The sequence below is a fragment of the Lathyrus oleraceus genome, chromosome 2 (genome assembly GCF_024323335.1).
Source record: "Lathyrus oleraceus cultivar Zhongwan6 chromosome 2, CAAS_Psat_ZW6_1.0, whole genome shotgun sequence".
In the NCBI taxonomy this organism is placed as follows: Eukaryota; Viridiplantae; Streptophyta; class Magnoliopsida; order Fabales; family Fabaceae; genus Lathyrus; species Lathyrus oleraceus.
The window spans coordinates 67,092,489-67,119,230 of record NC_066580.1 but is presented as its reverse complement, the minus strand read 5'-3'; the positions used below and the strand labels follow the sequence as shown (position 1 = coordinate 67,119,230).

The 26,742-nt window shown below is 34.9% G+C and overlaps 1 protein-coding gene and 1 pseudogene across 1 annotated transcript; both read left to right on the top strand.

Annotated features, from left to right (window-relative positions):
- The first annotated feature begins 12,450 nt into the window (after positions 1 to 12,450).
- Positions 12,451 to 13,392, top strand: LOC127121947 (ATP-dependent Clp protease proteolytic subunit 3, chloroplastic-like; annotated as a pseudogene).
- A 9,102-nt stretch (positions 13,393 to 22,494) lies between these two features.
- LOC127121946 (uncharacterized mitochondrial protein AtMg00820-like) lies at positions 22,495 to 26,166 on the top strand. Its single transcript, XM_051052366.1, has 2 exons — positions 22,495 to 22,706; positions 25,932 to 26,166. Exons 1-2 carry the CDS (start codon positions 22,495 to 22,497, stop codon positions 26,164 to 26,166), a joined length of 447 nt encoding a protein of 148 aa, XP_050908323.1.
- The last annotated feature ends 576 nt before the right edge of the window (positions 26,167 to 26,742 follow it).

The following is a 26,742-nucleotide window of genomic DNA, read 5'->3' as shown; positions in this document are numbered from 1 at the left end:
ATTAGATTATAGGTGACTAGATTTTGCTTTGAATCCCCTGTATGTCATTGTTAATGTTAGTGTTTATTTACTCTTATGATGATTAGTTTAACTCCCACGATGGTTTAACTTAACCGTTATACCCAATCTCTCGGTGTATAACTCATTATTCTAGACTACAACTCTCCAATCTCTTAGGCCAGCTGGATAGTTAAAACATACAATGTTTTTGTGCGTTAAACCTCGTGTCACAACTTTATTATTTCTTATCTCTAGCTCAATTATTAAGTTGATCAATTAACTTAGGTCAGATTCGTACGGTTATGGTTAGTAATCAACATGAATTTGAATCGATATATGAACATTCATAAACACATATAAAGCATTAAACAAAAATATTAACTGAATAACATAATTGATTTAATCAAAAATGGAAATAGTACGAAGAGCTAACATATGATCCCAACAGATTCATACAAGTCCATCTTAACAAAACTAATAAAAAAACTAGAAACTCATACTAATTAAATTCATAATATAAGTAATGAAGAAATAGTACATGAAAACATGGTTTGAATTTGGATTCTGATGAAAACCTTCGCTCTAGAGCTCTAAAATGTGATTTGACGTTCAACTCTCTCCCTAAAATATGATATCTAATCCTCCTCTAAACCTTCTCTTAAATAGGAGTTGGTATTGGGCTTTTAGGGTTGAGAAAAACCCAATTCCATAATTTAACATTTCCAAAACGTCATATTTTTCATCTCTAGTTTTCGTCCATTAACATTCTCTAGTTTTCGTCATATTTTTCACCCTATTTCTTCATGTTTTCTTCTTTCTTTCTTATTCTTTGTCTTCTTCTAAAAACACATTAATTCCTACTAAAAATTAACCATAATCAACTCAAAATTAGTGAAATAAACAACAAAATATTATAAAAAATATGTGTTGATAAAGTGTCATCATTTTGATCACCTATTCTCTCATATATTTAAGAAAACAGAATGAACATTGTTTTTTTAATGACTAAACGTTATACTATTTCATAACATTTTTTTATATATTTTTGACTCAATGGAGTTTATCAAAGTATCATTTTCTCATTAGGTAGACTTTATTTGGCCAAATAGTTATCACTTAATAAAGAAACATGGTCTTGGTCATTTCTATGACTTCATACATATCATATAATAGCAAGACTTATGCAAAATCAATAGAGATATATGCATGCCTACTCTCAATATATATATATATATATATATATATATATATATATATATATATATATATATATATATATATATATATATATATATATATATATATATATATATTGCACACAATATTTTATCGGATATCTCTTATGATGATTATGATTTTAATCAACATGCTTACAAAAAATAAATGAAATTTAACCTTAATTAAGAAATAGTTTTATTTTTATCCTGTAATTTGTAGATAGTCACAAAAATTAATTTTGAATGAAGCATTTAAAAAAATCCTTTCATCACTTGGTTTAGATTTTTCATAAACCTGAATTTCTAAATTCTTATGCATCTGATCATTCAAGTACTAAACCATTTTAGATTTGTTTCAATCCAACTGTATTTCATAAACAAAATCAAAATTTTAAATTTCAAATTATCCAAAAATAAGTTCATGCTTTTGAACTTGAACATGTTCAGATAAAGCATAAAATTTAAATGACTAAAAGTAGTTATCAAAGATAAAATGATTGAAAGTAAAAAATCGAAGTATGTGTCACGGGTTTTGGTAAACTTTTTAATCATTATATAATTCTTCATTTTCTAATTCTCAGAGAATTTATCCTCTCTAAAAAAAGGCATGCCATTAGGCCATTGGATATGAAAAATAAGTTCTGGTTGAGTAGGCACCAATGTGGATTTGGATCACTAATCTGCATCTGTATTCTGTGAACTGGGTGAACTTCGATCACTCTTGGATATGAGAAATAAATTATGGTTGCTTAGCGATATCAATAGTTCGTTGGATAAACTGTTTAAATTCAGAAACTGGACTATTGATAAAGTTTAGCTTAGCGAGTAAATGATCTCGCCCATCAAAATTTCTGCAGAATTTCCAAAACTGTGCTTACCTATTTCACTTTAGAAAATAAAATTCTCATTAAAGTGAATTTAAAGCTGAAAAGTGGGGTGTCTCCCAAAAAACACTTGTTTAATGTTATTAGTTTGACGCATGTGTTAAGGTTTCTCATTAGTAGGTCTTATTTTCTTTGTCATATTCTCTTTAATGAATTTGACATAAGTAGGCATTTTCTCCAAGACTTTAGAGAATTATATGCTTATATATATACTTTTGAATTTTTTTAAAAATCTTAAATAATGATTTTTCTTATGGTTCTTGGTTGGAGCACGTGGATAAGGAAGATTTTGAATATGTGTATTCTTTAATTTTTCCTCCCTAACTTTTTGACCTTTTTTCTTTTTCTTTTCACTTACTTCTTTCTCCATCTCATTTTCTTGCTTATCATTTTTTCTTCTGTCTCTTTCTCATTTTCTTCATTTCCTTTTAGTTTTCTATTGATTCAACAACAACTCTTTCAAGTTCCACATTTACACTCACCTTACTACTTCTAGTCATGATTGCATTTCAATGCTCCTTCAGGTTAGTTTGAGTGTTGGGATAAAATGTTCCCCGTTGTTGATCAGCTAGTTTCTTGGCTATCAGACCAATATGAACATTAAGGTTTTTGATTGAAACATACATGTTATTTTGATTTTCCATAGACAATTGCGTGAACTGATTCAATGTATCCTCTAATTTTTAAGTTTTGTCTTGTTGTGGAGGAGTTTGGTTATGATTTTGGTATGACTGTGTTATTGAATGGTCTCTACATCTTGTCTCCGTCCTTGATTATATTCGTTTCCCATTTGAAAATTGTTGGTTTTTTGGAATTGCCTTGGCCTTTGTTAATTTCCTATAAAGTTTACCTCTTCATCTAACGGAGGGTAAAATCATGTGGGATGGTCTCCACTACACAACCCACAAAAAGAAACTTGCTTGTGTTTATAAAATTTGTGAATTTACTTGAGTTCTAGTGGGAGCTTTAACAATTGTTTCGTTAGCTCATCCACAGTTTGAGTTAATAACTTGTTAAAAGCTAAGATTGCATCGCTTGTATTTAGCTCAATGATTTTAGTCATTCTTTGTAAGTGATTTTGGTTGTACTAGCTCTAGAAATCACTAAGTCTCATTCTTTTAATGATAGATACTACATCTTCAATGCTTTTAGACATTAAGGAATCACCTTCACTTGCATCTAATGAGAGCTTTAGAAATTGTTATAGTTTGTAGTAAAAGATGTGAATCAGCGTCAGATCGTCAAAACCATGATTGAGACACTTTATAGTTACGTGTACCTAACACATTTAGGGGGAGTACCCTAATATGGTTGTTGTTTGCTTGTCTTATCGCTTTCATTTTCATATACTTTCATTTATTAAGTCTCTTTCATGATTTCACATCCTCTCTGAATCATGTCTTGAAACAATTCATTTTTAGCATGCATAAACCAATTTTAATATTTGAGTTTTGATCATAATGGTTTAAGTGAATTTCCTGAGATAGTGAAACAATAACCATGTGTGATATCAATTCAAGTCATGTAGGAAGTGAAATCTCAAACTATTTTGAAAAACTTGAAATTTTGAGATTTCTTGTATGAGATTCGAATCACTTACATTCCATGATTCGAATCAAGCAAAACAGAGGAAAAACAAGAAAATTTGGGTGTCTGTGATTCGAATCACATATTACACTTGATTCAAATTAAGCTACTTTATGATTCGAATCACAATTTGTACATGACTCGAATCACAAACTTCTTATTTTCCATTGCCATGTCTGATTTGAATCAAGCTTAACACACGATTCAAATCATGAACTTGTGTGACTCGAATCACAGGAAAATAGGTCACTTTCTTTATGATATCTAGTATCACACTACTTGCTCATTTCACTCAATTCATGAAATACACTTGACTCAAATCTAACTAACTTGTTCCATCCATTTTTATGCTTTACCTCAAGCACATATAAAATCACTTTGTCATCTCATTTCTGATAAAAAGACTTAGTGAATCTCATAATCAACATTGTGATTTTCTGTGAAACCAACACCTTTTCACTTTTTATAGTTCAAAATCTCTTGCAACAAATATCTTTCATCTTCAACTTTAGTTTGATTTCAGATCTTGATATTGGGATATATTTAATTGATTGAAGGAGACACTATCTTGAAACTAATTGTTCTTGAAGATTGGGTAAAAAAATTCAATTAGCTTGCAAGATTGAGGTTATTGTCATTGGTGCTGACAAATTCCAGTGAAAAGGAGAGGGTTCTTCTATCCATATTTCCTTGGTAATGACTGTGTGGAAGGCTACAGACAAGGCAGAGTTCTTCTTAAATCTTTGGACAAGTCATCGCTCAAGGAATCGTTAGAATCAATGGGTTATTGCTATACACAAATGCTTGGAGCAGATTGGTGATATTGGAAGATTCAAGAAGCGTTAATCGAGCAAACATTATGCATACGAGTTTGGAATTACGTTGTATACAAGTCAAGATCCAGATAGGAGATTTTATTTTTCTCTGCATTATTGTGGATTTATGATTGTATGAAATATTTCAATATTTGTCAAAATAAAAAGGAGCAATGCAGGTTCCAGTCGGAAATTATTAAAGAATGCATGCAGGTAAAGCAAGGACGAACGCCGAAGCACTTTAAATCTTGGTGTCATCTCTCTCCCTTACTGTAGAGTAGTTTATCGTTTATTCAATTGGTAGAGATTTATTATGCAAGGTTAGGTTTTGTTAGAATTGGTGCCTAGTCGAGCTGAATTGGTGATGACATTCTAAGAAACAATTGAGGTTAGAATTCATTGATATTAAATCATTATATTAACACATCCCATGGAATATTCAATTGAATTAATTGAATACCTTTGTGTATCCTCATAAAACCATCTTTGGTATTTATGAATTGATTTAATATTAATGTGATCAAGTTTAGAAAAGTATAATTTTCATATTTTCGCTTCAAACTTTATGCGCACACTTTTGAAAAAACTGCTGAATTTTTAAGAAGGATTTATTCACCCTCACCCTCACCCCCCTCCCCCTTCCCCCCACCCACCCACCCACCCACACACACACATATTTAAATCGTTTTTATATTTCCATATTCTCACCCAACAATTGGCATCAAGAGCCGGTATTTAGATTGTGTCTAATCGATATCCAAAAGTTTTGAATATGGCGGACGATGACGATCCTAAGGGAACTTATAATAGAAAACCTATTTTTAAAGGAGAAAATTATACTTATTGGAAAGCGAACATGTGCCTGCACTTATTACTTGTTGACAAAAACCTATAGTGTGTCGTTGCTCAAAGACCATTTATACCTACGGATGATGACAGCGTTGTTATACATCCTAATGATTGGACAGATAATAAGACCAAAAAGGCTTCATATGATTTGAAATCGAAGAACATACTTATCTACGTTTTAAGCTTGAAAGTATTCTACTAAATTTCACATCATACTAGTGCTAAATGTATGTGGGACACTCTCCAAACTCTCTATGAGGGAACATATAACATCAAGGATTCTAAAATCAATATGTTTACATAGGAGTTTGAACTATTTCGTATGGAACCCGTAGAATTCGTGGATTCCATACAAACTAGATTCCTCCACTTTATCAACAAACTAAGAAACTTTGGTAAAACCTTTTTCTAACAAAGATTTCACTAATAAAATATTGAGATCTATGTGCAAGGAGTGACGACCAAAGGTTATCGCTATAAAATAATCTAACGATCTTAGTACTTTATATATTAGAAAATTGTTTGGAAAGTTAGTCGAGCATGATGTAAGACCCCAATTTTGACCCTAAGATCCCTCATGTTATCTCATTAATTGCATTGGCTTTGGGATCACACCTTGGCATCCTCCTTACCCCTTATTAATTAGGTTTGTATTGGGAAAGATCACCAATACATTTGAAGCTCATAGATAAAGTTATTCAATGTGGAAGAAGTGGTCATTTGACTTGGGACTTAGAAAAATTTCAATTATGTTTGATTTCTCCAACTTCCATATCTAAATTCTTCATTATCCAAGCTCCAAATGGAAAAGTGTTCAACATCAAAGTTTCTCCCCTTGATGTCACCTTTCCAAAAAGTTCAAGATCACCTCATTTGGACAATAATTGAGGGACTTGAGCATGGTTCCTTTATTGGGATTGTTTTGGAAAGTTTTGAATTTAAGTGACCATTTCCTTTTGCATGCTTACATGTTATTGTTTCAGCATCCGTTGTGCAAGAATTGGAGTGAGATTACATTATGGATTATGCCCAAATTAATGCCCATGCATCCATGCATCAATGTTGCTAAATTTGGTGAAATTTTCAAGTGTGTGAAAAGCAATGCATAACTCTGTAAGTACGTGTCTATTGCGATCAGAATGAGGATCCCTTATGCCTAAACTTTGAAGCATTGCCTCCCTAACCTCCGTTAAAGGATAAATTTGAAGATTTCACTTGAAAATCGAGTTTGAATTCTCCTTCTATTTTAAGATTGAAACTCCAAATATCCAAGCCTTTCATTGATCCATTTCACTTCCTACAAGCTTATAGAGTCGAGCCAAGGCAAATTGGAAGCAAGATCAAGCTAAATTGAAGCTACCCGAAGGTGATTTTTCTCAAATTTCTCTTCTTCGATTCTCCCTGATTTCTCAACTATTTTGATTGATTATTGGTTGACTAAAGTCCTACCAATGTAGGAAACTCAGATCATGCACCTCAAATTTCAAATCCATGTATCTTTCAATATACTTAGAATTGGACAAAATGGAGGTCAGATTCGAGCTCCTGAGCATTTTTCCTTTAAAATGATGTCCTTACTTTTTATTCTGGTGATGGTTTATGGTGGACCAGTCCGGTGAGGTCCACCGGAGAAGATGATCGGAGCCCTAGCTCCGGTAGTGTGTTGGCACTCTCCAAACCATTTGATCTAATCTCATGTTCTAATCCTGACCCTCGCTTTTGAATACCATGTGTGTAGACACGTTGACAGAGGTGTTTGATGGAAGCGCGTGCTTGGCCATCAGATCTGCCACCTCAATTAATGAGGGAGATCTGATGGCCCTTGTTTTTTTTAATTTTATTATATTTTCTGATTTTCTGTTTAATCCTTTTATTTTGTTTAATTCATAATAATTTCACTCTTAAACCAAAAAATATGGGGCTTTCACCAAAAATCTTTAAATATTTTTCTATTCCATATTTTGAATTAAAATTATTTTTTGGATTAATTTTGGAATTTTTTCATGAATTAAATGTTTTTGTACATATTTTTAATTATTTAAAAATACTTCTAACTTTCTAAAAATTGTGAAATTTTTGTCTAAGGTCCTTTGACCGTGTTTGACCTAGGATAAATCTCTTGTACATTTATTTCGTGTTTTGAAGGGATTTGAGGTTTTGTCCAAATTAAAATGCATTTTAATTCATTTTAAATGTGATTTTTAATTGATTAAATGTTTTAAAATTATGTTGAGCCATTTTTATGGTCTTATGATGTTTGACTTTATGTTTGGGCATTGATCATGGTTGATTTGAATTTTGTTTAATCAAAACCATGGAATTTAGGGGATTGATGAAATGTACATTTCATCTCCCAAAATGAATGGATGGTATTGATCAGATGAAATTTCTCTCATGATCAATTTGTGTTTCTACTTCCCACTCCCTCTTCATCTTCATCCCTATTCTTCCCCAATCCATCATTAACCAATGAAATATCTTCATGTCTAATGCTAGTTGATTCATCAATGACCTTATGTCAAATGAATTAACATTAGCTAGACTGAGATATGTCCTTCCTCCATTTTTTTTAGTGTGTGGCATGTTTTAGGAGTTTGGTTCTTGGTACCAAATCTCTAACATGCATTAACACCTATACTTTTATTTCCCGACCTAAGATAGTTGTGACTTCTATATAAGTCCAATTACGATTGCTTAACATAGAGCTAAATTTAATCAAGAAGGCATAACATTCTAGTAAGTGAGATTGTAAGTCTCCCATTCTTCATGGCATTGTGTGGAGACTTGATGTTTTTCCTTTCATGAGAGCTAGTGGCATACTTGTTGAATTATCCAAGTTGGAGCCCTTCTCATGGATGATGTCTTGGTTCAAGGATCCATACTTGTGAATAAATGGTTGAGTGTTCTCCAAAGAATGACTTAACAAAAATCAAAACTCTTCACTAACATTTGTCTAATACTTGACTAACTTTTATTCATTTTTGCTTTTACTTTCAAATCATTTACTTAATTAAATTTAAATTTTAGTCATTTACCATTCATTTGCCATTTACATTTCATACAACTTGTTTATTTTTCAGTCCTTTTCACTTTGCTCATTTGAGTCATATCTTGTGATTGTATATATTGTTTGTTTTCCTTTGTTTTTTTATGGTCTTAGGACCTTAAAACACCAAATAAAAATAAAAACCCTAAAAAATATCTTGGTGGACTGTTGGACTTGATATAATATTTTGGACTTAGAATTAGACAACATTCCCTGTGCTAAAGGACTTGGCCAATGCCAACATTTGAGACAGAGCTACCTCTACTTGTGCCTTCATCTGATACAAAACCTTAGATGCCTTGGATTCATCTACTACTATATCTCTGGGCTTAATTTTCTTATTATTGTCTATATCTGATGTTTTGTTCTGAGTTGATCAAGGAATATTTCATCTGCTACATGGGAGGAAGTTGAAGACTGCTAGCTATTGGATTGTTTGCCTGGATATTTTGGCCATTTTTATTTGATTCCTTTGCTTATGGCTTATGGATTATTGCTTGTCAAAGTCCAATGGAAAATGGGTTTCTATATGACATTCTTGTCTGTTGGATTGCATCCCATTGTTAAGATCTTTTCAACTCTTAACTTTTAATTTTTGCTTAGGGTAGTCTCTTCATCTCCTCCCATTTCTTAAATTTCAAAATCTCTCCCTTTTTTCAAAACCTTCTTTGTTTGTGTTTTTTTTCAACTTAGGCATGTTTTAATGATTAGAAACTTTGGCCTTATGCCAACGAATTTTAAAATCTTTTCTTAATCAAATTTGTAAATGAACTTAACCATATTGACTTAAAATTTCAAAAAGACAAAAAAGAACTAACAACCTCATTCAAAACTTTTTCCTTTTTGTTCCTTCTTATTAAATTTTTGTTAAAATTAATTCACTCACCTTCTTTGAAATTTTTACCACGAACTACGAGGTTTTTATCCCCCATTTTTATGTTGGTACGTAGGTACAAGACCGAAGGTCTTATCAAACACAAAAATATAATCAATGAATTATTTTCTCATCTCCTTACTCCAGATTTTATCAAAAATTATTTAAACAAAATCACTTGCACACAAAAAAGGGCTCCCTAGGAGTACCTAGGACACTTTGGGTGCTAACACCTTCCCTCTGTGTAACCAACCCCCTTACCTGTAATCTCTGGCATTTTATTAGTTTTGATTTGAGAACTTATTATCTTTGGGTTTTGTTCGTACTTTTGCCCTTTTCCTTTGGAAACAATAAAAGCGCGGTGGCGACTCTAGTTTTATTGACGTCAAGTTTATTCATAGCTTAATGGTCATGAATCTACCACTACACATGAAAATGAATTGAAATGACTCACCGATAGAGAAGTAAAGTCAAAAAAGAAAGAGAAAGGTAAAAAAGAGAAATATGATATTTCTTTGAAAACTTCGTCATCTAAAGGGAATAAGTCAAACGAAGAAAGTGATAACTCTGATGGAGAAGCTTCTAAATAAGAAGAGATGGGTTTATTCGTCATACGCTACAATTTATACTTAAATAGAAACAAGTTCAAACATACCGACAAAGGACTAGTAAGTTTTAGTAATACTCACCCGTCTAAGAAAGAACACAAGAAAAAGGATGATGAAGTTACGTGTTACGAGTGCGGAAAATCGAGATATTCTAAAACCACTTGTCCAAGTCTCACCAAACATCATAAAAATAAAAATAATAAATTATACAAGGTAAAAGGAAAAAGCTCCAAAGGTCGTAGAGCCTACATTGCATGGGAAGAAGAGGATGAAAGCTCCTCCTCTAATTCTTTCTCAAGTTCAGATTATGAGTGTGCCAACTTTTGTTTGATGGTACGTAAGAAAGGTGAAACTTCAAAGGTATATACTTTTGAACCCGATAATGAATATTCATATAAATAATTGTCGAAAGCATTTACTAACATGTATGCAAATTCTATAAAAGCATTTAAGAAAATTTCTCTCCAAAAAGAAATGATTTTAAAACTTAAAGAGGAGATAAATCATCTTAATCGTGCCTTAGAATCTCTTAAGGAAGCACATACATCTCTAGTTGATGAGCGTTATAATGTTTCAGATACTTCAATTTAAAGGATAGAAAAAGTAGAATGTGTTACTGGTCCATCTTGAAAACTTGAAATTGAAACTCTCAAAGGACAACTAATTCATGCTACTTGTCATACCCCGATTTTGGTCCTGAATTTTTTCCATTTTTTCATTTTTATTTGGCACTTGGCCTAAAGTTCATTTGCATACATTCATGACCAAAGGCAACCATCCATTCCCAAATCCATATTTTTTTGATAAACATTGGTCATTATCTAGTTTTTTTGATCATGGTGTTTTTTGATTATAAAATGGATTCTAACTATTTGACTTTTTAATTTGCAGTTTCAATTTAATTTCAAGGTAAATCTAATTCCAAATTTCAAGTTAGTCTTAATTGTGTTTTTACTAATGATTCAAACTCTAATTGATTTTAATTTCCAAATAAATGTTAGAGTTGATATCAAAGTAATTTTAACAAATTATAGATTAATTTGATTTTAATTGGTTTTATTTGGTTTTTTGATGTTAAATTGACATTTTGATTAGTCTCGGATTATTTCTAAAATCCATATCCATTTTTATAACCAAATATCTATAAACCAAGTTACAACCATTCTTATTACATTTTTTACAAACACTTCAACCAAGTTCAAATTACAATCACAAATTCATTTCAAAATTCCACACCCTTTAACCACATTCAAATCAAATCAAGGTTCAACCAAATTCTCATTCATTCATTAATACCATACATTCAAAATCATATTCAACCATGCATTTATATCTAGGCCATTACATAACCATGAACCAAATTGCAACATACATATTTCCATAAACCATGACATTGCACAACCATTACAACATTTCCAAACTCATTTTCATACATACATTTTCATTTACGTTCAATTACCATTACACAAATCATGTAGCAAGCCACACTTTTTTTACAAATCACGATTACAAGCAATAACAACATCTGTTACGGAGTTATTCCAGAAGCGGGCGGGAGACAAAGTATTGAATCAACTAGAAAAGTCGGTCAGTTCAAAACTTGAAGCTACAGTGGCTAGGCAGATACAAGTACAATTTCAAACTACTGGCAAAAGGGACTTTTGAACCACACAACTGCTATTCAACAGCAGTTTGATTCTACTCATTCTCCGCTAGCCATCACTTTGAAGGGAGCAATTAATTCAGCATCGTCAATCATTCAAACCTCGATCACGTAAACTGTTGGAATTGGCAGCTAACTCCAAAGTGGCTGCTAATCCTTTTGTAACACAAGTCAACAACGGCTTGCAGGAGATTACCGAGGATCCTACAAAGAACTATCAAGGTTAATAAATGAGCAAAAATTCAAGGAATGCAATTTTGAGCTTAGCACCAAATCATGTAAGGTCGGAACGCAATTTGAGTATAAGTTGTGCTTATTTCATGGCGGAGATAGTTGTGAGCATCCAAAAGAGTTCATTTTCATCCAGAACTTACAGCAAGTACACACAAAACCTGCCTTGCCAAATATGAGAAGTTCCAAGTCTGTTGCAAACCAAAACCTGTCTTTTGTTGCAAGCTAAAACATAGCCCCTGCAAAAATACCTAAAACAATCAACACCATAACAGAATAAAACAGAAGAATTGAAGTCCATTAAGACTATCACAGTACGGCTGCCAACAAAAAGCCAATAGCCTCATTTGAACCAAAACCAGACACCCTAATCATGATCAAACATGGCACATACATGGTGAATTTGACAAAGTAATGCACATGAATTTTGGTTTTTGCACTCACTTCGACACATGTTCCTGCAGTAAAACAAGACATGTTTAAAATGCTACCAACTGCACCAACACCATAAGAGTGTGCTCTTGGAAACTACAACCAATTTCTTTGTTCCCGGTCCACCATGTCACCTGGCCAAAGCCTCCAACCTGCCATCAAATAGAACCAATGTCAAGCTGCAAAGGAAACCATGAAATGCTGAGCATGTCCAGTCAGAAATGCCTAGGCGAACCAAGACTGCATGAATCAATGCATGCAGGATCAATATGATGCATACCTGCAATTGAACTATGCCTTAAAGCACATTTGGGCACAAGTCGTGATTTTCTTTGAACCTGCAAAACACTTCACCAAAATAGATGCTCTCGCTAGTCTGACTGCTGACGACACTCTTGACACTACCAACATGCTTCTCCGTCAAAGAATTGTCTTTTTGGGTTCTCAGGTGGATGATGTGACTGCAGATTTTGTAATCAGTCAGCTTTTGTTTTTGGATGCTGATGACCCTAAGAAAGACATCAAGTTGTTTATAAATTCACCTGGTGGTTATGTTACTGCTGGAATGGGAATTTATGATGCCATGAAGTTATGCAACGCAAACGTGTCAACAGTTTGCTTTGGACTTGCGGCATCCATGGGTGCATTTCTCCTTGCTGCAGGAACAAAAGGGAAGACATATTGTATGCCGAATTCTAAAGTTATGATCCATCAACCGCTCGGGTCTGTTGGCGGAGTAGGTACAGAAGTGTGCATCCGCGTGAGAGAATTGATATACCGCAAGATTAAGATAAACAAGATACTATCAAGAATTACGGGAAGACCTGAAGAGCAGATTGAATTAGACACGGACCGTGACAATTTTATGAATCCTTGGGAAGCGAAGTAATACGGTTTGATTGATGAGGTTATTGATGACGGAAAACCAGGATTAGTTGCTCCAATTGTAGATGCAACACCACCTCCAAAAACTCAGATTAAAGATATATGGGAAATTAAAGGAAACACAAAAGGTAATCTGCAACTTTCAAGAAGAGGATAACATAATTCGGTTTCCTGTTTCAATCTCCAATAATCCCAACCGAATTGCCAACTGTCCAACGGATTTCAATCCAAATGATATCCATCAAACCTCCCTAATAGCCATCCAAAGCTGTGATCAAAACCGAAACCGCCTTTGAATCTTCAATATTTTTTTACTGCAGTAACACAAAGCAATTGGCAAGTCAGTTAAAATTCCAGAAAATATCCCAAATTGGCATTAAGACAAAACAATTGGAGAAAGTGTGTAGGTAGATTTACCGTTTCCAGATTGTAGTATCAAACGAGATGGACCAAATTCTAAGCATCAAAAGGAGATTACAGAGATACTCTTTTGAACCCCATGTACCAATCTGAAACCCTAATCTGCAGGACATAAAAGGAGAAGGGCGAATCAGTGAGGAGGGGGAGAAAAGGAGAAAAACCTTGGGGCGAAAAAAAATCTCAAAACGAAACCCTAAATCCCAAAATCAAATACCTGGATTGGGAGGCTAACTTCGAGAACACCACAAACCTTCGCCGCCGCACCTCACATCCCTCCGCTGCTCAAGCTATATTCCGGCCGACTTCTTCACACCTTTCACCACCGCCGTGAAACCTATGTGAGAACTTTTCCTTCTCCTGTTATCCTTTTTGAGTGCTTGTTGTTGGAAGTGTAGGATTAGGCTTTATTTGATGATTTGAGGAAATAAAGTTTAAGGTTTTTGATAGTGAGAGAGGTCGAGAGATTGAAAGGACGCGAGGACGATGAGGGAGGAGAGCGATTGAAAGCGGGGAGCGATTGAGAGTGAATGACGAAGGTTGAGAGGGGTGTGAGATAGAGAGAGGAGGATGATTGAGTTCTGGGACTCTCATCTACGTCCTTACCTTTTCTTTTCTTTTTTTTATTTATTCATTATTTGTTCTATTTTTAAGTAGACCTTTAAATCCTACTAAGTGAACGTTTAGAGTTTTCAAGTGGTCATTAACTGTGGTTTATTGGTATTAGTTTTAGTTAAATGCTATTTTGTGTTCCCAATCCCTAACCTTTTGAACCCAACAGCCAGGCGGCTAGGGTCACCTTTTGGGATTTCTCCTTTTTATTTTTTTAATTAATCGTCCATTAAATAGACCACCCCATTTTTATTTTTATTTTAATTCATACTTTAATCTATTTTGGTTTATATATCTAAGTTGTTGTTTAAATTATAAACAATCATAAATGGTCTAGTGGAGAGAGGGTAGTTTTATAGTCTTTAGTGGAGTGGGTTTGATACCTATATGTAGCATTTTATTTCTTTTAGCATTCATTTTTTATGTTTATGTTTTATTATAATTTCTCCTATACTCATAGTTTCATTATTGTTTAATAACACAAATTTGATTTCTTTTAACTTCATCATCCATTCAAAGCCGCTTTAAACTATTAAAATCACACTTTTCTCGATTCAATATCGAGCCCATTTCCATACCCTTGTAAGTCGATTGCTTTTTAAGCATCGCCATCAACCTCACATAGCTTACTCTTGGGCTTTCTTACAATGAGCCGGTTCTCTTGCACTTACACTCATGCATTGCATTATTTGTTGTTTGGGCCCGATTTAATTATTTCATGATTTTGAATCCCCATTTGACAAAATATACCCCACTCCCCCGATGTGTAATAATTTTGTACTGTTTTATTTCTTTATTTGTTTGACTGTTTAGTTAGATACTAACACAAGAATAAAATCAACTATTTCCAAAAGATCAAAAATAATGACTCGATCCAACGTCGAGTATTTTCTCAATAAACAAATCAATTCATTTCTCCCTCCTATTCTATTCCATTTCTTTCAAACTTTCATCAAACGCTTGATTCAACGTCAAGCCATTTTTCTTAATAAAAACTCAAAAAATATTAATTCATAGTTAAGACCTTTTCAATAAGATGGAAGTGGAACGTGGTGTATACCGCGCACTCCTGAGACTAGGATTCGAGATGTATATCTCGCCAATCCTAGCTCTCGCCATCATCCAAATTTATCCACTTTGTTTTCTCTCAAACACTCATTCAAATTTCTCTTAAACGTCCATCAATACTTGATCTAGTGTCAAGTCATTTTTCACAACAAAACTCAAAATACCTAATTCTTACTTAACACTTTCTTCAATAAAGGTGAAAATGGAACATGGTGTATACCGTGCACTCCTGAGATTAAGATTCGAGACGTATGCCTCGCCTATCTTAGTTCTCGCCATCATTTAAAATTGTCAATGTGGTTTCGTCAAACCCTTTCTCAATCAAACCTAAGATACCTAAATCTTATTTAACACTTTTTCAATAAAGGTGGAAATGGAACATGGTGTATACCGTGCACTCCTGAGATTAAGATTCGAGACGTATGCCTCGCCTATCTTGGCTCTCACCATCGTCTAAAACTGTCAATGCGGTTTCTTCAAACCCTTTCTCAATCAAATTTAAAACACTTAATTCTTATTAAACATTTTTGCAAATAAGATGGAAATGGGACGTGGTGTATACCACGCACTCCTGAGACTAGGATTCGAGATGTATATCTCGCTCATCCAAATTCTCGCCATCATTCAAAATACATCCAACCAATCAAACTCTTTTCTCGCCGCCGTGCGATTAATCAAAAACCTTTTTCATAAACAAAAGATATATTGTCTTAAGTGATACAAAACAATGTTTCGGCCACGATTGTTGAGTAGAGATAAGTGACGCTTTTCCGAATGTAGATTTATAAATCCGTTCGATGTGTGGTATGCGTCCACTCCTCATCTGTTTTGGGTAAAACAATGTTTTTGTCGATTACTACAATATAGCTTTCTCTAAAATCGACCAACAAACAAACATTTTTCTACCCAGAACTACGTAAGCCTTGATTTCTCTTTTGAGATACGTAGGAGCAGGATTTGTAAATCTTGTCAGGCCCACTAATAAAAAACTTAGGTTTAGTCCTTAGTCAAAAATCCAAAAATATTCTTCTATCATCCTTTCTTTCTTTCCCACCTAATAACTTGAAAAGCCTAACATTTCAAACTAACATTAACGCACACAACTGACCTAATGGTTCCCGTTGAGTACAACGGACGTGAGGGGCGCTAATACCTTCCCCTTGCGTAATCGACTCCCGAACCCTAATTTGGTTGCGACGACCAATAATCATTGTCGTTTTGTTTTGGGTTTTATCGATATTTCCCCTTTCCTTTTTAGGAATAAATAAAGTTCGGTGGCGACTCTGTTCAGTCCATCATTGCGAGCGTGCGATCGCGCTTCGCTTTGAAGTCGTATCCCCATTTTTTCGAGGTGCGACACTACTCCACTATCATTTACTTGTTCTAGCTCTTCAAGCGATATAGGCACAATTTTGAAGAAAAACCCTCATGTAATTAAAATAAATATAAAAGGTATTTCATCTAAAGCTATTTTTCATTATTATGGTGATAAGGGTTACATTAGACCTCTTTGTCATGTTTGGAACATTCAAATTCCCAATGGTAAAATGGCATGGATTCCTAAGTGTACCTCAACTAAACCTATAGGACCCACTAGTTATGGACCTAAATTGCCTATTTGATTTTCGCATGAAAGTCTTACCTCTGCAAAAAGATTATGGTTTCTAGATAGCATATGTTCAAGACACATGACTGGAGATGCTCCCATGTTCATCAAGTTCAATGAGAAGGAAAGCGGTCATGTCACGTACAGAGACAACACGAAAGTTAAAATTATTGGTGAAGGTAATATGGTAAATAACTTCACAATTACCATTGAAAGTGTGCTTTTAGTCAAAGACCTTAAACACAACTTACTTAGCATTAGCCAGTTATGTGACAAAGGGTATTCTGTAGTTTTTGATACTCTTAATTATGTAGTTGATCATAAGGAAAGTAAGGACCTTATGTTTAAGGGTTATAGGATTGATAATGTTTATATGATTTATCTATATGATGTCTCAATGCATCGAACTAAGTGTTCAGTGGCCAAGAGTGAAGATTGCTGGTTATGGCATAGACGCTTAAGTCATGTGCATTTCGACTTTTTAAATAAAATAGCATTCAAGAATCTAGTGATTGGTCTTCCTAAAATTAAATTTTTAAAAGACAAATTATGTGATGCTTTCAAAATGGGAAAGCAAATGAGAGTGGCGTTTAAATTGAAAAAAGGTTTTTTCAATCATCTAGCCTTGTTTGTCCCTTCGCGGACAAGAAGTTTAGGAGGCAAATATTAAGGGTTTGTGATTATTGATGACTACTCTAGATTCACTTTGACGTTATTTTTAATCCATAAGGATGAAACTTTTAAGGTTTTCTTTGATTTTTCTAAGCTTGTCCAAAATGTTTTTAGTTTAAAAATCATCACTCTTCGTAGTGATCATGGTGTTGAATTTGTTAACCATCAAATTCAAAACGATTGCATAAAAATGGGATTGCTCATGACTTTTCATGTCCGAGAACTCCACAGCAAAATGTTGCTGTTAAGCGTAAAAATCGATTTTTAGAAGAATTGGCATAGACATGTCTTAAATAGGGTGTTCATTCGACCAATCCTAGAGAAGACACCATATGAGTTGATTAAGGGTAGAAAATTGAATATTTCTTATTTTTGCATTTTCGGTTGCAAATGCTTTATTTAAAACAACGGAAAGGACAGTCTTGGTAAATTTGATGCTAAGTCTAATAAAGGGATATTCTTAGGGTACTCATCTACGAGTAAAGCTTATAGGGTTTACAATCACATAATTGTTTCTATAGAAGAGTCCATTCATGTTTTTTTGATAAGTCCCCACCCTAAAAGACAGGAAATGGTATTTGTTATGATGTTTCAGGTGTAATAACAGAGAAGATGATCAATGACGAAAGTTCCAAAAAAGATCCTCCACCTTCAACAAAGGATGGGGACCTTAAGGAAGATAAAGAGGAAAACTTACATGAGGATGAAAAAAAAGAGACCTTGAACCAACTACCTCAAGATTGGACAATCATAAAATATCATCTGTTAGATCAAATCCTGGGAGACATCAAAAGAGGTGTAAGTACTAGGTCACAAGTTAATAATTTATGTAAGTAATTTATGTTAGAACAAGATTTTGTGTCTACAATTCATCTCTAATGTTTTGATGATAACAAAGAATGAAACAAATTGGTACCCTAACGAATTTATCTAAGTTTGCAGGACTCTAACAGAAAATGGATCAGATAGACAACATCTGACATCGCACAAGTCCAGAATAGATGACTTAGAGTCAAATAAAGCATTCGCTCTGGTATGAAAACTCATATACTTTGAATCTGAAGAATTCCACAAAATTACTCTGCTGATTCGTACATCTGAAGAAGGTTCTACATAAGACATATCAAGAACTTCTAAAGAAATTTAATTCTAAGCAACTATCTGAAGAAAACATGTTGAACAACAAGATCTGGATTCCGCGCACTCTGACTCAAGTCAAGCAGATCAACCACAAGACTTAGTAACGGAGTATTCCAGTTTTGGTATGAATATTTATTTGGAAAAGAATAAACACTCTCCAAAATTTGTATGGAAAGAACAACGAACTTAATGTCAATTAAGTTCCATCATTTCCAAGATACTACATTAATGCATCAGCCAACAATCTCATATTCAAAGCATTATATAAAGGTAGAATCATCATCATACCAAGGACGAAGCTATCACACAAGAATACTACAAACTCAATTCTCTTCTTTTTTTCATTCATTCTTGTTCAGATTTGTTCACACGAGTTGTTACTCTAAGTGTGGATTCTTATTGTTCATATTATGTTGAAATTGCTTATCTAGAAGCACTAAACACTCTTTGTATTTCTCAGATAGTTGTTGAAAGTTTCCTCAAGTGACTTGTGAAGTTTGTAGACTTGAGAGGGCTAAGAGATCTTTGTTCTCTTAGATGCTTTTGTTGTAATCTTTATAGATTATTGGATTAAGTCATTGTTGAAGGAGATATCACCTTGGCCAGGAGGACTGGAGTAGCTTTAAATTTCAAGCGAACCAGGATAAACTTCTGTGTTGATTGCTTTATCTTTCGTGTGTGTTTTGTTTGCAAAAGTTTTTATTACCTGTGAAAACAATTCAAACCCCCTTTCTTGTTTTTCCCTACCTTCAATTAGTATTAGAGCCTGGTTTTGTTATTGATTTTCAAATCAAACACTTAATAGTGTAGAGTGGATCCAGTGTGAGAAAAACATAATGACTAACACCAATAAAAGAGACAGGTACAACGCTAAACCTCCAGTGTTTGATGGATAAAAGTTTGATTATTGGAAAGACAAAATCGAAAGTTTCTTCCTGGGTTATGACGCTGACTTATGGGACATAGTTACAATTAGCTATGTACCACCTGTATCTGATGTTGGTATTGTTATTTCAAGAAATAAAATGACTGATGATCAGAAGCGTGATTTCAAAAATCACCACAAAGCAAGAACAATACTGTTGAATGCCATATCCTATAATGAATATGAAAAGATCACCAACGGAGAAACTGCTAAAGAAATACTTGACTCCTTAAAGATGACCCACTAAGGCAACTCTCAAGTCAAGGAGACAAAGGCTCTAGCTCTAATTCAAAAATATGAAGCATTTAAGATGGAGGATGATGAAGCTGTAGAGGTCATGTTTTCTAGATTTCGAACTTTAATTGCAGTACTTAAGGTTCTGGGCAAGGGCTACACAACAACAGATCATGTCAAAAAGATTGTCAAAAGCTTGCCAAAGAAGTGGAGACCTATGGTCATTTCATTGAAGCTATCAAAAGATATGAACAACCAAAGCTTGGAAGAACTCGTCAGCTCCCTCAGGAGTCATGAGATAGAACTAGAGGAAGACAAGCCCCAAAAGAAGAGCAAATTTTTGGCTCTGAAATCTAGATCTGAAAGACGCAAGCCATAAAGGAATAAAGCTCTCCAGGCTGAAGAAGAAGACAATGATGACTCTGAAAATGATGATTCTAATGATGAAGAAGAGATATATCTTCTAACCAAAAGAGTCAAACAAATTTGGAGGAAAATGAATAATAACTTCATAAGACCAAGACAGAGGGGGGAACACTCAGAATCAACTTCCAGAAGCAAACCCAACAAAGAGGTAACATGGTATGAATGTAAAGAACCGTGACACTATAGAAACGTATGTCCAAATCTCAAGAAAGACAGTTCCAGAAAAGAAGGATTCAAGAAAAACTCCTTAAAAACTAAGAAGGGACTCATGGATACTTGGGATGACTCTGAATCCGATGCCTCAGAATCAGACTCTGAAGAGGAACATGCAAATGTGGCATTCATGGCTACCACATCGGGAAGCACATCTGAAAGAGAATCTGATCCTGAAGAGGTATTTTCTGATCTCTCTCGCTCTGACCTTGAATCTTGCTTATCTGAATCTCTAAGCTCGTATCAGAATCTTCGCCAGAAATTCAAGGCTCTAAAGAAAGTCCTTGAAGAAACTGTTGAAGAATGTGATAAGCTTGAGGTAGAAGTTTCTTAATTAAAAGGCAACATTTTTGTGTTGGAAAAAGAAAAAGAATTCTCAACTAAAAAGTGTTTAAAACTTAAAGAAGCTCTATCTCAACCCTACAAACTTCTAACACAATCATATACAAATATGAAGAAGCGTTTCAATTTTTTTTGAAAAATAGGCTAGAAAGAAGCAGAATGGCCTCTGTGATTTATGGAGTTAGTCAGAATAAGAAAAGAGGAATAAGATATGACTCTGATGAAGATGATCAAATACCTTATGCAGATGATAAACCTAAATCTCCTTTTTCTTATCACTACACACACGCATAAGCACAAAATTTTACTAATGCCAGAAAACCCAAGGTTTCCAGAAACTCTAGGAGAACTAATCACAAAGGACCCAAAAGATTTTGGGTACCAAAGGATAAAATAGTCTATGTTGCAGATATCCTATGCAGCAGAGTTAAGACACCAATCATGGTACCTGGACTATAAATGCTCGCGACACATGACGGGAGAAAGCATATGTTCCAAAGTATGGAACTTAAAGATGTTGGCTTTGTAGGTTTTGGAGGAAATCAGAAAGGAAGAATCAGAGGCTCTGGAACAATTGGTAATGGATCTCTTCCCTATACCTCTGATGTTCTTTATGTAGAAGGATTGATGCATAACCTGTTATCCATAAGTCAATTAAGTGATAACAGTTATGATATAATCTTCAATCAAAAACCATGCAAAGAAATTAATCAAAATAATGGGACAGTTCTTTTCACTGGCAAGAGGAAGAACAACATTTATAGAATTAATCTTTCAAATCTAAAAGATCAAAATGTAAAATGTTTAATGTCTGTAAGTGAAGAGCAATGGGATTGGCATAAACGATTGAGTCACATTAGCATGAGGAGGATTTCTCAGCTAAATAAACTCGAGTTAGTCAGACGTCTACCTAAACTGAAGTTTTCTTCAGATGCTCTTTGTGAGGCAAGCCAGAAAGGAAAAACTTCTAAAAAATCCTTCAAAAATAAGAGTGTTGTTTCTACCTCTAAGCCTTTGGAACTTCTTCACATTGACTTGTTTGGACCTGTTAAAACAACTTCAGTCAATGGTAAGAAGTATGGATTGGTCATCATTGATGATTATAGTCGCTGGACATGGGTAAAATTTCTAAGACACAAGAATGAGGCACACTCTGTATTTACTAGTTTCTGTTCAAAAGTGCAAAACGAATTTGACTCTAAGATCATGAGATTCAGAAGTGATCATGGTGGCGAATTTGAAAACAAACTTTTTGAAGAACTTTTTGTTTCAAATGGAATATCCCATGATCATGGTTGCAAATTGAACAAGTTTGATTCAAAAGCATAGAAAGGTATTATGTTGGGATACTCAGAGTGCTATAAGGGCTACAGAGTATACAATACAAAAACTAAAATTATGGAAGAATCAATACATGTCAGATTTGATGATAAGCTTGACTTTAAAAAGTCAAGCTAGTTGAAAAACTTGCAGATCTGGAGATAACACTTGCATGTTCTGACGAAAAGACTAAAGAATCTGAGGAAGCTAAAAGGCAAACCTCAAAAACAACTGAAATCTCAACTACACAAAAAAGATCAAGAAATAAACTAAACATCTCTGAAGAATTGATTATGGGAAACAAGGATGAACCTGTCAGAACAAGGTCTACATTCAAAGTATCCGAGGAGACCCCTCTGAGATTAGTGTCTCTGATAGAGCCAACATCTTATGAGGAGGCACTTCAAGGAAAATAATGGATTCTGGCAATGGAAGAAGAACTTGATCAATTTGCAAAGAACAATGTCTGGGATCTTGTACCAAAGCCAAAAGGTACCCACGTTATTGGAACAAAATGGGTGTATAGAAACAAACTAAATGAAAAGGGAGAAGTGGTCAGAAACAAAGGACGAATGGTACCACAAGGTTATAATCAACAAGAAGGCATTGACTACAACGAAACATTTTCTCCTGTCACCAGGTTAGAATCTATTCATTTACTTGTATCATTCGCTGTAAATCATTCCATCAAATTATATCAGATGGATGTCAAGAGTGCCTTTCTGAATGGATATATTTTTGAAGAAGTGTATGTTCATCAACATCCGGGTTTTGAAAACTCAAAATGTCCAGAACATGTTTTTAAACTGAAAAAATCTTTGTATGGTCTAAAACAAGCTCCTAGAGCTTAGTATGAAAGACTTAGCACTTTTCTTATGGAACATGATTTTATCAGATGTAAAGTTGACTCTACACTCTTTTGTAAAAACATTAGAAATGACCTTATGATCTGTCAAATATATGTTGATAATATAATCTTTGGATCTACTAAGCCTTCTATTTGTCAAGAATTTTCTGAGTTAATGCTGGCAGAATTTAAAATGAGTTTGATGCAAGAACTAAAATTCTTTCTGGGAATTCAAATTAACGAAGCTTCAGACGCTACATATGTATATCAAAGCAAATACATAAAAGACATTCTGAAGAAATTTGAAATGTCAGAAAGAAAACCAACAAAGACTCCCATGTATCCTACCTGCATTCTGGAGAAATAAGAGGTAAGTCAAAAGGTTTGTCAGAAGCTCTATCGTGGCATGATAGGCTCTCTTCTATATTTGACTGCTACATGGCCATATATTCTCTTCAGCGTTTGTCTCTGTGCCAGATTCCAATCATATCCAATGGAATCTCATCTAACAGCTGTTAAGAGAATCCTAAGGTATCTAAAAGGAACACCTAACCTTGGCCTGATGTATGAGAAAACATCAGAGTATATGCTTTCCGGATATTGTGATGCAGATTATGCTGGAGATAGATTGGAACGTAAAAGTACATTTGGAAACTGTCAATTTCTGGGAGGAAACCTTATCTCTTGGGCCATCAAAAGACAGTCAACCATAGCACTCTCTACTGTAGAAGCATAATATATTTCAGCTTCATTATGCACTACTCAGATGCTCTAGATGAAGAATAAACTTGAAGACCTTCAGATATATAGGAGTAACATTCCGATCTTTTGTGACAATACTGCTGCCATATATTTAAGTAAGAACCCCATTTTGCACTCCAAAGCAAAGCACATAGAAATTAAACATCGTTTTATAAGAGACTATGTTCAGAAAGGGGTAATTACATTAAAATTCATAGATACAGACCACCAATGGGATGATATCTTCATAAAACCCCTAGCTGAAGATATATTCTCCTTCATTCTGAAACATCTAAACATGGAAAATTGCCCAGGATGAGTCAAAAATATGTGCTTCTCTGAAATGGCAAAATAGGCTCTAACTTAAAACTTCTGGCATCTGGATCTGACTCTGATATTTCTACCATTTAGAAGTTATCTGAATTAGAAACCCTCAGGACCTAATCTCTTAGTATTCCTGAAGACCAAATATATCAACACGTGACCTCTCTTGCATCTGACCTTGGATCTTCTAGACAACTGTCTAGCACATAACTCAAGAGCCAGACTATTGAGATCTCCTCGAGCTGTGTGCAAATTTTTGGGATTAGACATCCATCATAAGCTGTAATTAATTTTCCCTCGTGTTTCAACTCTATTTTTGTGCTACTAATTAACTACTCTTTTATACTCTCATTAAATGATGTCATTTTGCATGCTAACCTTGTGTATATATACATGCCACAACTATCACTTTCACATTTTTCACTCATATCCAACACAAACCCTTGCTCTCAAAGTTCTTCAGTATTCTTCAAGCGTACTTCAAGCAAGAACAAATATATGTCCCTAGAGATTATTCCCACAATCTTCAAGCATAGCGCATAAGGAAAATCCTCCAAGAACAAATAACTTCACCAAACTCTGAGGGTCGGGCTGAAGATTATTCTGGGGACTATTCATCATCTCCCAACATCAAATTCGTCAAATTACATCAATATTGACCAGAAATGCATCCTCTACTGCCTCCACAAAGGACTCAAGTTGAATCTGCAAGCTCTTTTATTTAAGTATCTAAGGGACTTCGTCAGGGACACCAGAAACAACATGAACCCAGAATCTACATTCCTCTGGGAAGGCTAATCTCCCACTTTCTGATAGAAAGAGGATTGGTGGAGCATCTGATATCCCACAATCTGATGGAAGATGTGACGGTAGACACCGATAGGCCTCTGAACACAAGGAATTTGAAGAGCATGGGCATCATTGAGAAAGTTCTGGTCAAGCCATCTCTGGATACCTCCTGGGAAGCTCTGAAGGATCAGAGGAAGATGCCCAATAGTCTCTATCTGTTCTCTAAGATAGAACCCCTAGAGGTTATCGCCCAATATCTGGGCAAATCAAGGGGTAGACATCTCAGACTTTTCGGTGGATTGGCTACCTGAACATCCACACAATTTCATGAAGAGGGTGCGAGAGCCATCTGAATTAAAGTCAAAGAAGAAATCTCAGAAGTTGGGGGAACCTTCTGTATCCATACCACATGTGCCTCTGGTCTCCTTCTCCACTCCAAGTAAGTCTCAACCCTCTGACTCTCCTACTTTACATTTAAGGCAACTGTCTTCTTCCTTACCTCAATCGTCCCCTATATACACACACTCTGAACCCACAACCTCCACCACAAATCCTTCTGAAACACATACCTCTAACCCACCCTCACCCCCTTTAGAAATTCAATCTAACCACCATAACACTACTAATATATGAGGCCTAATTATTCAATGAACCCGTATCACCACCCTCCTCCACTCCCTCATCTCTACTCCACTACAAAATTTCATTTGACTCTAACCAATCTGAACCATCTGACCCTCAATCCCCTACTCTTGCGCAACTCCAAGCTCGTGCCATCTCCACTCAAAATCCATCTGAGCTAGAAACCACCATCCCTTCCCCATCTGAACACCCAACAACACCACCCTCTGAACCTCACCCAGAAACTCCCTCTAAAAACCCTGTTACCCAACCATCTGACCCTCCCACTAAAACCATCCCCACACCACCAGCACCTATATCTCCCACCTCTGGACCTGAACCCACCTTTCCCACTCTGGAAGAGGCAATAGCCTTATTTGCTTAGTCGTCAATGGATAAGCTCAGATCACTGTCTAAAAACTCTAAAATCAGCGATGATCCCTCGGCTGTAAAGATTCCCTAGAATACAGTAATCAGATGGATGACATCTGAGGCTTTCAAGCTAAAAGGCCTCTCTGAACAAGTCAGAAATGACTTTATCAGAGAAGCTGGAGAGAGGTTGCATGCTTGTCTAGCCAGAGAGGCAGAGGAAAGAGCTCGCAAAGAAGCTGATGAAAAGGCTATCTTAGAAGAAGAAGAGAAAGCAAGAGAAGCTTCAGAAAAGGTCTCGGTTGAGGCTGCTGTTGTTGTTGAAGCTGAAGCCAAAGCCAAGGTTGATGCTGAAGAAGCAGCATGCATTGTTGCGGAAGAGTTTCCAAGGCTAAGGATGCTGCTTTGACTTAGGGGGGTCATCTCACTTTGTTTTTCGCTCCACTTATGTTGAAGATTGTGGAAGAACTACAGAAAGAGCAACAGATCGTGAGAGCAAGACTGGATCAACAGGCCTCTTCACGGTCTGTTGCTCAAAACTACCTTGACCAAATATGATCAAAAGTTGATGAAACTCGATATGGTTAGAGCATTTGAGGAGGTCTTGGAGCTTGGGAATTGTTGCAAAAGCTTTAGAGAAGATTGAATGTGCTAATGGAATCAAGAAGTTGGATTGAAACAAGTTGGAATGCAAAACACGATGGTTGAATTTTTCGGTAAAATCTCATATTAAAGTAAGGAGTTTTTAGCTCTCAAAAGCATGGAAATGAATGCAGTAGCTTCCTCTATTTATAGGGAATATGTTTGGATCCAAATAAGTGTGGAATTAAGCTTAATTCATGCAAAAATAATTTGATCATGAAGGGAGAAAAGTGTGACTTCCAATATATTAAAACCTAACTAAATGATGTGTTTCAAGGGTTAATTAACTTCTGGAGACTTGGTTAAACATGTTTAGGTCCAAAACGCATCCTAATTTGGCTTC

Excerpts from the sequence above, each read along its gene's own strand:
- LOC127121946 (XM_051052366.1), top strand. The coding sequence starts at position 22,495 with ATGGAAGAAGAACTTGATCAATTTGCAAAGAACAATGTCTGGGATCTT. Across the intron at positions 22,707-25,931 it reads ACATTTTCTCCTGTCACCAG|AGAAGCTGGAGAGAGGTTGC; the intron begins GTTAGAATCTAT and ends TGACTTTATCAG.